Source organism: Mytilus edulis, chromosome 1 (assembly GCF_963676685.1).
Source record: "Mytilus edulis chromosome 1, xbMytEdul2.2, whole genome shotgun sequence".
Taxonomy (NCBI): Eukaryota; Metazoa; Mollusca; class Bivalvia; order Mytilida; family Mytilidae; genus Mytilus; species Mytilus edulis.
In genome coordinates, this window is record NC_092344.1 from 54,376,527 (window position 1) to 54,395,144 (window position 18,618).

Genomic DNA, 18,618 nt, shown 5'->3' on the forward strand with positions numbered 1-18,618 from the left:
CAAAATTGCAGTAAAGAGTTTCCCCATGCAGGAAACTCAGAATTGTGATTGGTCTATAATTTTTTGGGTCCATTTTGTCACCTTTGTTTATGAAAAACGGTACGATTTAATATTTTAAATCAGCCAACTATCTGGGACATCACCTGTTTCAAAGATGATAATAAATAGTTGTTCGTAAATATCTATGAATATATTTTCTGTTGACTTGATTTACTCATTTACAATCAAATCTTCCCCTGGGGACTTATTGTTTTTTTTTTAATTTTTTAATACATTTTTTAATTTCGTCTTTTGAAATGTTTCTATTTATACTTTCGTTCAGACGATTAATATCGTTCGGGTCAATATATGGTATGTTACATCACATTCATTAAAACAGTCTTAATCTTGACACAAGCAATTATACCAACAAAAAAGTATGAATTAAGGAAATTAAAATTCGTATAAAAATAAAGAGAAGTGGCCTATGATACAGCTATCCACCAAAGTTCAAATGAAGTATATGAAAGCAATTAATTATAAGCAGCCGTTCGGCCTTCAATAATGAGAAAACCCCATACCGTATGATCGGCTATAAAAGGCCCCGACATGCAAAATATGAAACAATTCAAACGTGAAAAAAACTAACAGCCTAATTTATAACAAAATAGTTTACGAAAAACAAATATGACAGACATGAACCAACGACTAACATATTTGTTCGTTTATCTTTCATTATTTCCTCTCCAGTTTTTTTTTGTTGCGTGAACCCCCTGAGGAGTTCATGAGTATATATTGGCGAGTTTTGGATGTGTCTATGGGCCACTAGATATCTCTCGGCCGCAAGTCAGAATAAAATTCTCGGAACGTCTCTAAAGTTTTCGGTCATTTATACAGGTCTTAACAGGTTGTTATCTACGTCTTTGATATTGTCCCTTGATGGCCCTTGACGACGCAATTATATTTGTTTTAAAACGACCACTGTGCACTGTATGTATCTGGGTCAATTATATCGTGGTATTGTCTCGATAACATGTAAGAGGGTTTGGATGGGGTTAAATGATTAAAGAATAATGCCCTTAAAAAATGAAGATTAGAGAATAATAAGCCAAAAAATAGAAGATTAGAGAATAATAAGCCAAAAAATAGAAGATTAGAGAATAAAAGGGTTAATTTTTGGAAGATTAGAGAAAAAAGGGGTTAATTTTTTAAAGATAAGAGAAAAATGGGGTGAAAATTAAATGTTTACAGAATAACAGACCCCCCCCCCCCCCCCCATCCATACCCTCATGTAAACTAATTATGTTTGAAGATTTAACCATGGGATACTGTGTATTTCATCATACTAGACTTACGGGAGATAACATTCTGGTTAAAATATTAATCTTAGATCGGAAAACTGAAAGATAATATTTTTATCAAAAGTATTTAATTCAATCGGAATCAAACAAATATATACAAAATAAATACTGTATTTATGTTTCTGGAGAAACTAACAATGATTGAGATCTGAATAATTTCAGAGTTGCAATTAAAGTATTTTATATGACAAGAAACTCTGCTTTGGTATTTTTAAATATTCATTTGTAAAGGAAACATAAAAATTAAATCTAAATAAATTCTTGCATCCTACCTAAAAAAATGTGTATAAACAATAATCTTATATTTCTACATTAATTATTTCATACCATTTAAGTTTTTATGTTTTATGAGTAATTATTTTTTATTTTTTTTGTATTGTAATCATCATGATATCCATAAAACGGAAAGTAAGATCAATTTATTAAATATTTACATTTTAAACGGTCGTGAATAAAAATACTTATGTGTTTTCAATTCATAAAGCATGATTTTAAATCCTTGCAGCTCACAACAACCGTACAAATAATTTACAATAATTACACCAAAATTTAATTTACAACCCAAAATGTTGATTATTTTATACTGTTAGTATGGATTTAGAAGTCTTAGCTTATATTTTGCACGGTAATATATTCACATAGTGGAATGTTAGAATTTAAGAATAGATTCATTCGATAAATAAAAAGTCCATCCGTAAATATTTCACGTTCGCGTTTATTTTTATTATATATATTAAAAAGAATTTGAAAAAAATTACTAACAGGAACGTTAGTTTATTATAAAATTTTAATTCAATTTTTGTTTGTTTGTTTTAATAGTTTAATCTAAATGTTTGTACTATGGTACGGTTTTGAAAATTGTATTAATTGTGTTGACCAACTATTCTACACGTCTTGATTCATTCACATCATAGATCACATTTCAAAAGCACGCTATATATATCGGTTTGCGTTCTCAAAAATTCCGGATAAAATGTCAGTTAATCCGGAGTCAAAACATTCAATGTAGGCCGTTGGACATTCGAATTCAGATATGTGATTACGCAAATGCGTATTCTTTTCCTGAGTATCAGTGAGATGCCGCCTATTTACTATTTCGTGCGCTAAAATACTGCTTGCATGCAATACTATTACATTCACTCGTGGAAGCTTATTTTCGTTTTTGTTATCTAAATTCAGGACATGGCAGAAAGAGCTTTACATGTGACTTTCAAGCACGGTCATCATTACTAACGGTATTCTGACCTCGAGTTGTTTCTCTTTTGTTTCTTTTTTTAGTTACTGTCCTATTATAAACTTTGACCTTTTCAAAAAGCTGAGGATTGTCTTTCCAAGGAATAGATTCCTTAACTTTGTAATGTATTTAGCCTTTTAAATTTTTTCATTCGAACGTCGCTGATGCTTTTTTTGTAGACTTAACTCGTGTCTGGCGTTTTTTTTATATCTACATACCTTTTTATATAAATTGTTTATTTTGAAAGTGTGTACAGGTATTCATAAACATCTGAATTAAGAAATTCTTTGGCAAAACTAAGTTTCTCAATGTTTGAATTGATTTAAGTAAAATCAGGAAATCCTTAAATTTTGAGATGTTTTATGAGACCAAAATAAGTCTTTTCATGAGAGGTCCCAATCAATTGCATGCCACAGGTTTAACCGCATACAACATCTACCATGAGTAAAGATAGCTTCAAATACAAGTTGAGAATAAAAAGGCATTCATTTAGGAAACAAAATAAAAAGATATGATAGATAAAATAAATGCATCCAGAATTCCAGATTATAAAGCAAACTGAGTGCATAAATTTATATTGCGATAGGTTTGTGTAATTTGCATAAGTCATCCTGTTAGTAGAAATTTAGATTTGCCAATGGGTTATCATCGGGAAAAATATGTAAAATAGTCGAGCTTTAAAATAACTGTTCAAATAGAAGCTGTAAATATATACTTTCAACTGGATTCTTCTATTCACAGTCAATTATTTCAATTCAAAAGCAAACACAAATTCAGCAATGATCTTTTGGTGACCCGTCAGTCAGCGATTCTAAGGTTCATGTCTTGCTTTTTTTTTTTTTAAAGAAAGCAACTTGTTTTTAAATAACTTGAATGTCAGTCCCTATATGTTAAAATTACTTCCGCCAAAATAGTAAGACCATCCCAATCGTAAGTAAATATTTACAGATGCAATTAATTTAATAAATTACCTGACTAACCCTTCTTCAGGTTGTGATGTCAGAAATTAGAAGCACGGAAATAAAACATGAAAGTAAAAGACGAGCAAAATAGTAATGTTACTGGGAGAGAGTCCATTAAATACTTGGTAAATGTGCATGTTTGTGTATCTGGCGTGGTAGTTGTAATGATTAGTGCTTTATTGTTTAATGAAAGTAGGTGGACTAACTTGTTTAAAACAGAGATCAAGAGTACGTTCATTCTCATAACAACTGAATTCAAAGTCGAAGTACCTTAAACACAAACAAAGATGAATACTCTTACTATCATTGCATTCACTGTCATCATTATTCCCGTATGCTCAACTAATATTTGTGATGGGTCAAAGAAAGTACACTGGAAAAGGGATCCATCAGACTGCGGTGTATTTTATTTGTGTTTTGGGACTTTACAGCATAAATATAAGTGTGAGAAAGATCAAGTGTATGAAGAAGAAACAAAGACATGTGTAGAAAAAGGCTCTGACCATGACAAATGTAAGTAACTAGGATCACTATCCGTTTAGCAAGATTTTTTCAATTTATGATATAGTTTCTCTAAATTTTGTGCTACTTTCACATTTCCTGAGCGGTGTGAGAAAATGACATTCCTCGTCACTAGTGAATTATATGTTCACAGCAAATGATTGGTTGAAATTTAATTGTAATGTTAAATTTTCTTTATTTCTTCTGAATTATTGTGACATTATGAAAAAAGGCGACCATGCCTGATGGCGTCATATATTATAACGAACAAAACTTTCTGCAAATGTTTGAAAAGGAAGGATAAAAATCATTACAGAAACAGATTTCACCACTATAACTCGTGTATTACGATATTTCTCCACTCTCAACATTTGAATCTTAATTGTTTTAAAAAGCTCGACAAGCCTCGCGCTTTAAATATCAAAATTATACTCTCTCCAGTGGAGAAATATCGTAATACACTTGTTGCAGTTTTGAATCTATATATCATATGACATACCTAAGAAACACATAACTACCGGTGTGATTTATCACTATAATTCACTAGATTTTCGTTTAAGCAAGTATCATTAACCGAAAATCAAAGAGTAAAACTGAAAATGTCTTTCATCTTTTCTTGTATGTTTCTTTGATAGCAGCTTTCTTGAGTTATTATCAAAAACTGAAAATAAAAGTTTTAAGTATTAATTTTCGTCGAATTCAAATGCTTTTTTTTTTTAAATTGACGGGACGTATTATGGTATACAAATGTCCGGCGTCCGTCTGTCCGTCCGTCTGTCCGTCTGTCTGGCGTCCACATGTCGCACTGTAACTTGAGAACCGCTTATCCAAATTTCATGAAACTTAAGATAGTTGTTTCTTATGATGGTGAAGCGATCTGTATTTTTTTTTTTTGTGAAAATAGGATTTAAACTTTTTGAGTTACGGGACTTTATAACTAAAACAGGGGAGGGGGTGTAATTTTCACATGTCGCGCTGTATCTCCAAAACGATTTCTGATTATTGATTTAAACTTCACACACTTCTTAGTTATATTAATCTAAAGATCTGTATACTTTTTGGTGATGATTCCAAATGTTATTTTGGAGTTATTGACTTTTTTGTTAAAAAGAGGGGGGTTTTCACATGTTGCATCGTATTTTAAAAACCATTAATGACTATTGCTTAAAACTTTACACACTTATTAGTTATATTACTCTAAAGACTCTGTATATTTTGTTGTGACGATTCAAAATTTTATTTTACAGTTGTTGTGAGTTTTTTTGTAAAAACAACGGGGTTTTTTTCACATGTCACGCCGTATCTCAGAAATTATTTATGATTATTGCATAATTAGTTATCAAAGGTACCAGGATTATAATTTAGTACGCCATACGCGCGTTTCGTCTACATAAGACTCCTCAGTGACGCTCAAATCAAAAATATTTATAAACCCAAACAAGTACAAAGATGAAGAGCATTGGAGATCCAAAATTCCAAAAAGTTGTGCCAAATACGGCTAAGGTAATCTATGCCTGGGATAAGAAAATAGTTTTTCAAGAAGTTCAAAGTTTTGTATACAGGAAATTTATAAAAATGGCCACATTATTGATATTCATGTCAACACCGAAGTGTTGACTACTGGGCTGGTGATACCCTCGGGGACGAAAAGTCCACCAGCAACTTGGCATCGACCCAATGGTGTAAATAGTTATAAAAGGTACCAGGATTATAATTTAGTACGCCAGACGCGCGTTTCGTCTACATAAGACTCCTCAGTGACACTCAAATCAAAAATATTTATAAACCCAAACAAGTACAAAGATGAAGAGCATTGGGGATCCAAAATTCCAAAAAGTTGTGCCAAAAACGGCTTAGGTAATCTATGCCTGGGATAAAAAATTCCTTAGTTTTTCAAAAAGTTCAAAGTTTTGTATACAGGAAATTTATAAAAATTATTGATATTCATGTCAACACCGAAGTGTTGACTACTGGGCTGGTGATACCCTCGGGGATGAAACGTCCACCAGCAGTGGCATCGACCCAGTGGTGTAAATAGTTATCAAAGGTACCAGGATTATAATTTAGTACGCCAGACGCGCGTTTCGTCTACATAAGACTCCTCAGTGACTCTCAAATCAAAAATATTTATAAACCCAAACAAGTTCAAAGATGAAGAGCATTGGGGATCCAAAATTCCAAAACGTTGTGCCAAATACGGCTAAGGTAATCTATGCCTGGGATAAGAAAATCCTTAGTTTTTCAAAAAGTTCAAAGTTTTGTATACAGGAAATTTATAAAAATGACCACATTATTGATATTCATGTCAACACCGAAGTGTTGACTACTGGGCTGGTGATACCCTCCGGGACGAAACGTCCAGCAGCATAAAACTTCTCACACAAGGCGAAGGGCGTATCATGCACTCATGACGCAGCTGTTTATTTTGTCATGAATTGGTTACCACTGTGTTACATCAGTTTAATCTCAATTTCAGTATGATATATTAGTTAACAAAGTTACGATACACAAGTTTTTAACTCGAATTTAATACTAGTAAATGCAAAACAAATGCAGATTCGATTAAGAAAAATTGAACAAGATTGAAAGTGAGAAAATGCCATGTTATTGAGCAAAGGGATCGAATTAGTTAACGGAAAATAACGACAAATATCGGCACCGAGTTTCGAAAAAAATATTTATTTTTCATTATGCTCAAGTACTTCAAGATTTCAAGTAGACACTGTTTTTATTTGAAATTCAAATGTCGGTTTTTGACATTTTTGTTTTCAATCACTGCGTGTAACATGTGTAACACATGTGTAGATCGATTGGACAAATATATATATATAAGGCAAATGCATTGCCTTCTATCCTTAGTTTTATTTCTGTTGTTTGACTTTAGCAAAAATTGCTCTTGAAATGTAGTGTCTTAATGGAATCCCATCTAATAACATGATTGGTGCTAATTTTATTGCTCCAGATGCGCGTTTCGGCATTTTTATGTCTCTTTGGTTATGAACGAACCCAAAATAATAATAAAAAAAAAAACCTAATACAGTATTGAGAGATGATCTAAAGTATAACAAAAGCAGGACAATGAATCAGAGCTTTTCATATATTCCTTAATTTTATATCATTTTCGAAGTTTTATAACAGTAAATTTCAATCAAAACAATATCCATCTGTTCATGCCAGTGCAAGAGTTGCTAAGTTGAATATTTTCGATATTTGAATTAAGAGTAATAAATCTACTTTGTAAATAAAAAGTAAAAATGTGAGAAACAGCATTAGTATTTCTTTCATCTGTGAAATCAACGACCGTATCTTATTGCAACAAATATCATAAAACGATCATGAATATTGACTATGAAGAATAGGACTGTTCAAGAACCTATTAATACACAAAAAAGCCAAATAAGTGCATGCTCTGAACAACCGAGATCTTTCGATAATATATTATGCGCTTGGTATGTTTTTGTTTCTTTAAACTGTAGTAAAACTTTAAACTGAAAGCGTTTATTCTCTTTGTAATTTTATGTAGGTTCCAAGAAGTCAGATCTGCCAATCAATGCTTCACCAGTCGCCATCTGTGAAAAATCTAACTCTGTATTTTTAACTTATGAAGAAAGTTGTTCTAAATATATCGATTGCACAACGCAAAGTGTGGAAGAATGTCCGTACCCTTTATTGTTTGATGAAAACATCAGCCGATGTGTTCAACCTGAAAAAGCAAATTGTGGGTCAAGAATACTTTACAAAGATCCATGTAAGTGTTTGTATTTTTATTAGTTTGTACTTTTTATAAGATGACCCCCAGAAAGTGATTCTTTTGTAATGTCAAATCATTCGTCTATAACTATTGTATAAGCTGATGATAACGATGTCTACTAGTTCTTACAAAAGATAAGAGGTAATCTCGGCGGTGTCCTTGTTAAAGAAAAATACTTGATTAATTTATATTTAAATGTACGTTTGATTTCTATGTAATACTGCAACATGAATGTTACACAATTTAGAGGGTGCATTTGATAAAATATCTTAATGAGACGACAGATCATGCCTGCACCAGTAGATAAGCAATTATATTCCAAATCAATCAGTTTTTATGACTGTAGACAGTATACTATAACAACACACTAGACACAAAAAAACCCTGCGTATTTCAATTAAGAAAAGTTATATCAAAGAATTTTGTAAAGAGTTCACGCTATATTTTTTTACTATTTTGCAGGCGACTATGATGAAAATCAATGCAGATCTGCACAAGGATGTGTACCTTGTTATGTGAGATATCCGAGTTGTAAAGGATTACCAAATGGATTAAATCCGTGGACCGGCAGAGAAGGCTCACCATATTTTGCCGTTTGTAAGAATGAAAGAGTCGTATACAATGACATGTGCGATTTTGAAAATAAAAAGGAAATTTTCAACCCCGAAAAATTATTCTGTGAATCTATATATAAGTAAAATTACAGTTAAAATGAACAACTGATTTTTAAATGTTTTTTTTTCTTTCTTACTTGTATTTATAAACAAATTAGCCAATTGTAAAACAAATAAGAATCATGAAAGTAGGTTAAATTGAACTGAACACAAAAAATAAAGTTAAATACAAATGACTCGTATATGTACATGTATACAGTCGTATTAAGTACCAGGGGCTATGTCATCGAAGCTGTTCTATGACTAAATCATGTCTTAGGACATGACTTAGTCATCAGTCAGGTTTTCAAAAGTCTTCTTAGAAAAGATATTTCCTAAATTTAGTCCTTAAGTAGGATATATGCATAGGTGTCGTAGGATAGTGCTAAAAGTTGCAATGTCTCAGGTCGAAATAAAAACATCAAATTTGGCATTCAGTCAGTCTTTGGAGAATTGATCTTTGTGTAAATACTATATAATGTATTGTCCTTAATATTATTCGTTCCAACATTCGATAGCTTGCTGAATAAAACTATCCGGCTTATGCTTCGGCAAGCAATACATTTAATAACAAAAATTCTAACAATCCTGCCTATTTTCTATCTTAATCTTAAAATTTCGATGAAAAATTAGAAACATTTTTGCACTTGACTAAATTGTACAATAATAATTGAATTGTGGACAATATCTAAATTTTGCAATGTAACGTTACACGGCCTATTCTTTTTTTAAAAGCCATCAGACGTTAAAGCAATATCGAACCTCACAAAAGGTGCAGTTTTTGAATCTATATATCATATGACATACCTAAGAAACACATAACTACCGGTGTAATTCACTAGATTTTCGTTTAAGCAAATATCATTAACCGAAAATCAAAGAGTAAAACTGAAAATGTCTTTCATCTTTTCTTGTATGTTTCTTTGAATAGCAGCTTTTTTGAGTTATTATCAAAAACTGAAAATAAAAGTTTTAAGTATTAATTTTCGTCGAATTCAAATGCTTTTTTTTTTTAAATTGACGGGACGTATTATGGTATACAAATGTCCGGCGTCCGTCTGTCCGTCCGTCTGTCTGTCTGTCCGTCTGTCCGGCGTCCACATGTCGCACCGTAACTTGAGAACCGCTTATCCAAATTTCATGAAACTTAAGATAGATGTTTCTTATGATGGTGAAGCGATACCTCACAAAAGCTAAACCAATTGAATCGAGAAAAAAATATCGACATAGTGTATGCTTAAATAATAGACCTAAAACCATCAGTGCACTCAACAGTCAATAGCTAATTCTGGAGTACTGGCTCATGACTTCTGACAGGCACATAAATGAATATCGCAGGCTAAAGCACTTTTCTGAGGGATTTACCTATGTATCTAATCCGGGACAGAAGTGTAACATCAATTATAGATAAATTTAAGAACCAAAAATTTACGGTAAAATTCAATTGGAATGGACATGACTTATAAGATCCACACAGGAACAGCTCTAAAAACACGAAACACCGGACTATGAGTATTCGATGTTAATAAAGCTAGTTCAAACTTCACTAACAAATCTTGTTAAAACGAACTTTGATATCGATCAGTATTTAATTTAATTCTTAAATTCCAATTTTTACATCATGGAAAAACGTTGATGACGTGACAGTCACATGACAAAATAATATATGAGCTGATAGACAAAAGACTTTTAGCTAATCGGAAGACGTGTTGCATCCCATGTGTAATTTAAGTGTTTAAACAACATAAAAAGTATGGAATTGGTCATGTTTTATCATTTTTTTGTTGTGCAATTATTTTAAAATCTAGCTATGTCTTCTTAAATCAAGATGTGATTTTTATCAAGATGTGCATGTTTCAAATTAACCCAAGTGTATTTCTAAAATCAAGCTTTATATATGTTTAACATCAATTTAGTGATTTTCCCTCTATTATTTTTGGCCAATAATCATTAGTTGTCTTTTTTTTTGCAATCTAAGCGTGTAATTTTTGTTTACTTCTTTATCTTTTTTAAGCGTTGTGAGTGAAACCTGTTATATTTATATGCACAACTGTTCACACAACTGATATTACTGTTACATACGTATTACGAAAAAAAATGTTGGACATCGTGTGCTGGTGTGCTCCTTAACGGAGAAAGTAATTAAATATTTATGCTGCATATTTTTGTACTTTTGTATACTCCCATTCCAAACTTATCCACGTATAAGCAACTAGAGTGTCGAATGCCCTAAACCAAATGTTATGAAACTTACACAAAATTCTTATCACCCAAAAACACAGATGGAGTTCGATATTGGTGGCGTCACTTTTACCGTTCTAGTAATATGCTCCTTTACAAATGGAAAAAAATAGATGAATTTTTCATTTCCGTTCTCTAACTTAAGCAAGCCTCACTCAAATTTTATGGAACTTATACACAATGCTTATTACCATCAAGTTTGTATTTTGGTGGCGTCAAATTCACTTTAACAGGCTAGAACTATGTCCCTTTACAAATGGAAAAATAGCTGAATTTTTCATTTCCGTTCTCTAACTTAATGATTCCTTAATCTAGCCTCAAACAAATATTATGGAACTTATACACAATGCTTATTACCGCAAAACACAGATCAAGTTTGGATTTTGTTGGCTTCTTACACGCGCAAGAATTATGCCCCTTTACAAATGGAAAAATAGCTAAATTTTTCGTTTCCGTTCACTATCTTATTTTTAAGTATGAAAAAGAAGATGTGGTGTGATTGCCAATGAGACAACTGTCCACAAGAGACCAACATGACACAGACATTAACAACTATAGGTCACCGTACGGCCTTCAACAATGAGCAAAGCCTAAAGTTTGTCTCAACCAAATTTTATGAAACTTATACATAATACAATTAATCGCACAGGGAAATGTTCAGTGAAAAATGCACATTAAAGTATGTTTAGATAAGCACATCATATAACTAAGATTCGTCGTCTTTTTAACTGAAACCGATAGATAAATGTACTATATATCGAACTAGACATTTAAAAACAACCCGAATATCAAATTAGTTAACTTTAAGCTTATGAATTATATGGTTAATTAATGCTTTGGTCATTCTGAAGTTATCAAGCAATAAGTAACCATTGAGTGCATTTTGATACAAAATTGCAAATTTTTTTGATACAAAATTGCAAATTTTACACGCACATGTATCTGAAAGAAAGAAAAAATAACGAAGGAAGTTTCTTACCAATACCAATTTGTAATATGTATATGAAACATAACTATAACTATATATATATATATATATACAACTCGTCTAAACATCAACCCAACAATGTTAGGTCTGTAAATTTGCTTTCGCAAATTTTTGGTTCCTCCCTCGCCGGGATTCGAACCCATGCTACTGTGATATCGTGACACCAAATCGCCTGCACTGCAGCCGTCCGGCTAGACCACACGACCACCTGGGCTCTTAAAATAAGAGCTTTCGCTGGCCGTGTGCTACCTTTCCACGTCAGTTTTAATCTAGCGGCGTACTGCAGTACATGATATATAAGGCATGAAGATATTATAAAAAGTATAAATTGAAAACAACGTTCAAACCTATGATTTAGTTGAATAAAAACCGCAATTTTCATACGAGAACCACAATTGTCGTCCCTTGATTTTAGTCCCTAGTGTTGACAGTGGGTTACTTGCCATTAATTTTTATACCCCTTCCAAATTTATTTCTCCATGTTTAATGGCTCAAATTGCAAGTAGGGGGGTGAAATTACGCTGTAAAAAAATTTGGGTCCAGAATTTTAAAGGAAAGTAGTGATTTGGTCCAGCTGAAAAAGGTTGAAAATTAGCACTTCGGAAGCTGTCAAAAGATTTCAAGACGCCCTAAACATAAAATTGTCCATATTTTGAGTTGGAGCCGATGAAGTTTTCTATAATTTTGATATAATCTGTCCCAAAAGTAGTACAACACACTGTAAAAGTTTCTTTGAGAAAGCGCAGGTGGGATTTTTTTTATTTTCATTTATGTTCTAAAAGAAATGCACTACGAAATAATTGTGTTCTCGGACCATGTAACAAATTTCTTTGAAGAGGTGTCTAAATACAGCACAAACAACATTATCCAACAGACCAAAAAGAGTGAAAAAATATAATTTAACAAAACGAACTTGACTAACAGTTTGAACAACTGATGTTCTTAAACCCTGCTGACTGCCATTGACGATTGCCAAATAAATTGATCACAAGGTGTAACAAAATGGAGGCTCTATATTAATTCAATGCCAATTAGAAACAATAAACTTGCGACAAAGATAGTAAACCACAACATGAGGGGCTAAATATTTACACTATATCCGGATTCTGAAAACTAAGAGGGGTCTAAATACAGCACAAACCTTACAACATTTCCAAAAGACCAAAAAGAGTGAAAAAATATAATTTAACAAAACACATTTGACTAACAGGTTGAACAACTGATGTTCTTAAACCCTGTTGACTGCCATTGACGATTGCAGAAAAAAATTATCACATGGTGTAACAAAATGGAACTCTATATTAATTCAATGCCAAGTAGAAACAATAAACTTGCGGCAAAGATGGTAAACCACAACACGGGGTGCTAAATTTTTACACCATATCCGTATTTCGACAACTAATGTCTCTTCAGTGATGTTAGGGATCGAAAAGTATTTGGAAGGCCATTTAATTTACCTCAATTTAGGATAGACTCTTGAATTTTAAAGAGTCAAAATAGGATGAACGGATTATATAAACTGGAGGGAAATATATAAGTACGGTTCAGACGTAATTATAAATTATAATTATTTTCTGTGACTGTATCTTACATTAATTTGTAGGATCCTCTACTATATATAATTTAGCTGATCTGTAAAATAACATCTTCATGCCTTATATAGCATGTACTGTAGTACGACGCTAGATTAAAACTGACGTGGAAAGGTAACACCCGGCCACCGAAAGCTCCATTTTTATGAAGCCCAGGTGGTCGTGTGGTCTAGCGGGATGGCTACAGTGCATGCGATTTGGTGTCACGATATCTCAGAAGCATGGGTTCGAATCACGGCGAGGGAAGAACAAAACAATTGCGAAGCGAATTTACAGATCTAACATTGTTGGGTTGATGTTTAGACGAGTTTTATATACATAATGTATACACAGCCATGTATCACCATCACTGCTGGTGATCCGATGGAGAAATCTGTTTTAGAGTTGTCACTGGCTCAGACGTACTTATAAATATATTTATTTCTGTGACTGTATCTTACATTAATTTGTAGGATCCTTTACTATAGATAATTTATCTGATCTGTAAAAAATAATATCTTCATGCCTTATATAGCATATACTGTAGTACGACGCTAGATTAAAACCGACGTGGAAAGGTAACACCCTTCCACCGAGAGCTTCATCTTTATCGTATGTGGTCTAGCGCGCCGGTTACAGTGCAGGCGATTTTGTGTCACGATAACTCAGTACCATGGGTTCGAATTCCATGCGAGGGAGGAATAAAACAAGTTGCTTTCTTTAAAAAAAGAAAAGCAATGCATGAACCTAAGACCGCTGACTGCCGGGTCACAAAAAGATTGTTGCTGAATTTGTGTTTGCTTTTGAATTGAAATAATTGACTGTGAATAGAAGAAGCCAGTTGAAAGTATATATTTACAGCTTCTATTTGAATAGTTATTTTAAAGCTCGACTATTTTATTTATTACTTGGGAATGTACATAATGGTTCCGATTATAACTCTTTGGCAAATCCTAATTTCTACTGACCGGATGATTTATGCAAATTGCACAAACCTATCGCAATATAAATTTATGCACTCAGTTTTGTTCTCATGGTAGATGTTGTATGCGGTGAAATCTGTGGCATGCAATTGATTGTGACCTCTTATGAAGAGACTTATTTTGGTCTCATAAAACATCTCAAATTTTAAGGATTTTCTGATTTTACTTAAATCAATTCAAACATTATACAGGGAAACTTAGTTTTGCCGAAGAATTTCTTAATTCAGAAGTTTATGAATACCTTTACACACTTTCGAAATAATCAATTTATATAAAAAGGTATGTAGATATTAAAAGATACCAGAATTAAAATGATGTTCGCCAGAAACGAATTAAGTCTACAAGAAAAGCATCAGTGACGCTCGAATGAAAAAGTTAAAAGTCTAAATACATGTACGTTACAAAGTTAAGGAATCTATTCTTTGGGTAGACAATCCTTAGCTTGTCAAAGTTTATAATAGAACAGTAACTCAAAAAAGAAATAAAATAGAAACAACTCGAGGTCAGAATACCGTTAGTAATTATGACCGTGCTTGAAAGTCACATGTAAAGCTCTTTCTGCCGTGTCCTGTATTTAGATAACAAAAACGAACATAAGCGTTCACGAGTGAATTTAATAGTAATGCATGCAAGTAGTATTTTAGCGCACTAAATAGTAAATAGAAAGCATCTCACTGATACTCAGGAAAATCTAATAGTTGAATTCGAATGTCAAACGGTCTGCATTTTTTGTACATTAAATGTTTTGACTCCGGATTCATTGACATTTTATCCAGAATTTTTGAGAATGCAAACTGATAGTGTGCTTTTGAAATGTGATCTATAATGTGAATGAATCAAGACGTGTCGGATAGCTGGTCAACACAATGAATACAATTTTCAAAACCGTACCATAGTACAAATATGTAGATGCTATAAGGTTAAACTATTAAAACAAACAAACAAAAATTGAATTGAAATTTCATAATAAACTAACGTTCCTGTTAGTATTTTTTTTTCAAATCCTTTGAATATATAATATCAATAAACACGAACGTCAAGTATTAACGGATGGACATTTTATTTTTCGAATGAATCTATTTTCAAATTCAAACATTCCACTATGTGAATATGAATTGAAAACACACAAGTATTTTTATTCACGACCGTTTAAAATTTGAATATTTAACAAATTTATCTTACTTTCCGTTTTTATGGATTCAGATTCAGATTCAATATTTTATTAAAGTCTCACCACTTGTATAACATTATATGGATCTATAATAATACACAAAAAAATAATTATAATTACTCATAAAACCCAAATAACAAAATGGTATGTTTCCTGTACAAATGAATATTTAAAAATACCAAAGCAGAGTATCTTGTCATATAAAATGCTTATTTCTTAATTGCAACTCTGAAAACATTCTGATTTCAATCATTGTTAGTTTCTTCAGAAACATAAATACAGAACTATACATATTTCTTTGACAGTATATATTTTATATATATTTCTTTGACAGTATATATTTTATATATATTTCTTCGACAGTATATATTTTATATATATTTCTTTGATTCGGATTGAATGAAATAAATTTGATAAGAATATTATCTTTCTGTTTTCCGATCTAATATTAATATTTTAACCAGAATGTTCTCTCTCGTAAATCTATGATGAAATACACAGTTATATCCCGTGGTTCAATCTTCAAACATAATTAGTTTAATACATGTTATCGAGACAACAGACACTACCACGCTATAATTGATCTAGATACACACAGTGTACAGTGATCGTTTTAAAACATAATTGCATCGTCAAGGGCCATCAAGGGACCACATCAAAGACTTGATAACGACCTGTTAAGACCTGTATAAATAACCGAAAACTTTCGAGACGTTCCGAGAAATTTATTCTGACTTCCGGCCGAGAGATATCGAGTGGCCCATAGACACAGCCAAAACTCGCCAATATATAAGCATGAACCCCTCAGGGGGTTCATGCAAAAATTGCGAAAGCGAATTTACAGATCTAACATTGTTGGGTTGATGTTTAGACAAGTTGTATATAGATATTTCTCTAATTCTTCTTCAATTTATCCCTTTCTGCACCCATTGTATAAATAAATTTAATCAACGTGTGGTTCGTTTGATCTCAGTTCTTCATTGGTTAAAATCCGATTGTGACGTTAACTTTTCTTGTTTTCCTCTGAATTTCCTATCGTGACGTCGCATAGAAAGAAAAGGAAATTCAGAGGAAAACAAGAAATAGTTATCAAAGGTACCAGGATTATAATTTAGTACGCCAGACGCGCGTTTCGTCTACATAAGACTCATCAGTGACGCTCATATCAAAATATTTATTAAAAGTCGATGTCACAATCGGATTTTAAACAATGAAGAACTGAGATCAAACGAACCACACGGTTGATTAAATTTTTTTATACAATGGGTGCAGAAAGGGATAAATTGACGAAGAATTAGAGAAATATATATATATCTATATACAACTCGTCTAAACGATATATATAGACGGTGCGGGAATTTCTCGCTACATTGAAGACCTGTTGGTGACCTTCTGTTGTTGTTTTTTTTTTCTATGGTCGGGTTGTTGTCTCTTTGGCACATTCCCCATTTCCATTCTCAATTTTATATATATATATAGAGAATAATACATGGCAAAATCCGTATTATATGTCGTATCATCCCGAGACATCAATATCAGCCCAAGGGCCTTTAGGCCCGAGGGATGATATTGGTCGAGGGTGATACGGCATGTGATACGGATTTTGCCATGTATTATACGCTTTATCATATATGTGAACAGAAGAGTATTATATTATATGAACTGTTTTCTGATCCATAGCACTGGGTTACCTTCAGTTCTACTAAATTTGTCTTCTTTCAAAGGCCTTAAAAGAACTGCTCAATTACTTATCCGAAGCACCTGGGTTATCTTACAATTTGCGTGCTGTTGTATTAAAAATATTTTGTTTATTATTGTATTAATTTGTGTGTTTTGTATTTTTCATAAAATATGAAAACTTGACGTTCGTGACGTCACATACAATGTGAAAACTCGACGTTCGTGACGTCACATACCAAACAATGACGTCATTCAAAAAAATTACCTATTTTGAGGAAAATTTTTCTTAAGCAAAAAAAAAACCAAAACTGACTTTATGTAAAAAAAAAAAAAAAAAAAAAAAAGTAGGGGTGTGATAAAGGGTAGGCGATAAAGGGTAGGGGTGAGATAAAGGGTATGCGATAAAGGGTGCGCATCAAAGTTGCGCGATATGGATTAAACAGCAGGCTATTTATCACATATGCAAAACTACTGTATTTACTACTAAACATATGATAAATATAAATTAGCAGGGTCAAGCAATACAAACAAACAAATATACATTTTAAATACAATGCAATACAATGAAATACAATACAATATAATAGAACATATTCTAAAAGTTCAATTATAAATTTATGTATAAAACACAATCATGAGCTTGTCTGACATGGGTCTGACCCCCTCAGTTCTAAAGACTGCTTAATGAAGACTCCAAACAAGTTCAGGGATGGGGTTTAGAATGTGTTTTAGTTTATTAAATGCATCAAGATGTTGGAATGATGGTACATAGTCTTTTAGATAAGCCAAAAAATTCGAACCAATGATATGTTAATGTCACAATACAACAAGAAATGAAATTCGTCATCTAGGACTCCACATTTTTTACATAATCTTGTGCTCTTGGAATGTTTCTGTACCTTCCCAATTCAATGCCCAGGGAATAATCACTAAGTCTAAATTTTGAGAGTAACTGCACAGGTAGTAAGGTCGTCATATCGAGGAGCGTTTAGTACAGTGATTTTGTCATAGTTTGGATAATTTTGACATGGTTAATTTATGTTACTTTTCTAAACTATTGCCTCAGTTCTATTCACACAAGCAGAGGAAGGGCACATACGATGTTTGAATCTGTATTGGATGTCAAACGATCTACATTGGAATTGTTGTTTCACGAAATTAATGCAGAATAAGCAAGATATCGGAACTGCTATGGTTTGGTTAAGCGATTGACATGGTTCACCAGTTTTAAAACATATCGGTTTTAAAACTTTATGTGAATTTACAATAAAAAAAAACGCTTTCAAAGTTCGAATTTAAAATATGAAAGATCACAATTTCGATTTGGATTTAAGCCGACATAACGTTCAAGTTCATCAATTATAATTACGAATCAATAAAAATATTTGTAATCAGTGTATGTAATGTGCGGATCCTGAAATGCCATTTTCACTGTATCCGTGATGAATTTCTTATGTAGAATGATAAATAAACAGACGACAAATTCACGATTTTTGAATAAAATAAGATATAATATACAATACGTACTGTTTTCATAAATTCA

At 32.3% G+C, this 18,618-nt stretch overlaps 1 protein-coding gene across 1 annotated transcript; it reads left to right on the plus strand.

Moving 5' to 3' along the window:
* The first annotated feature begins 3,740 nt into the window (after positions 1–3,740).
* Positions 3,741–8,606, plus strand: LOC139484984 (uncharacterized). The gene is made up of 3 exons (XM_071269064.1): positions 3,741–4,049; positions 7,561–7,785; positions 8,251–8,606. The coding sequence occupies exons 1-3, from the start codon at positions 3,824–3,826 to the stop codon at positions 8,484–8,486; spliced, it is 687 nt and encodes a 228-aa protein (XP_071125165.1). The 5' UTR covers positions 3,741–3,823; the 3' UTR covers positions 8,487–8,606.
* Positions 8,607–18,618: the final 10,012 nt, after the last annotated feature.

Coding starts and splice junctions, on each gene's coding strand:
- LOC139484984 (XM_071269064.1), top strand. CDS start 3,824: ATGAATACTCTTACTATCATTGCATTCACTGTCATCATTATTCCCGTA. Junction 4,050..7,560: donor AGGCTCTGACCATGACAAAT/GTAAGTAACTAG, acceptor AATTTTATGTAG/GTTCCAAGAAGTCAGATCTG. Junction 7,786..8,250: donor AATACTTTACAAAGATCCAT/GTAAGTGTTTGT, acceptor ACTATTTTGCAG/GCGACTATGATGAAAATCAA.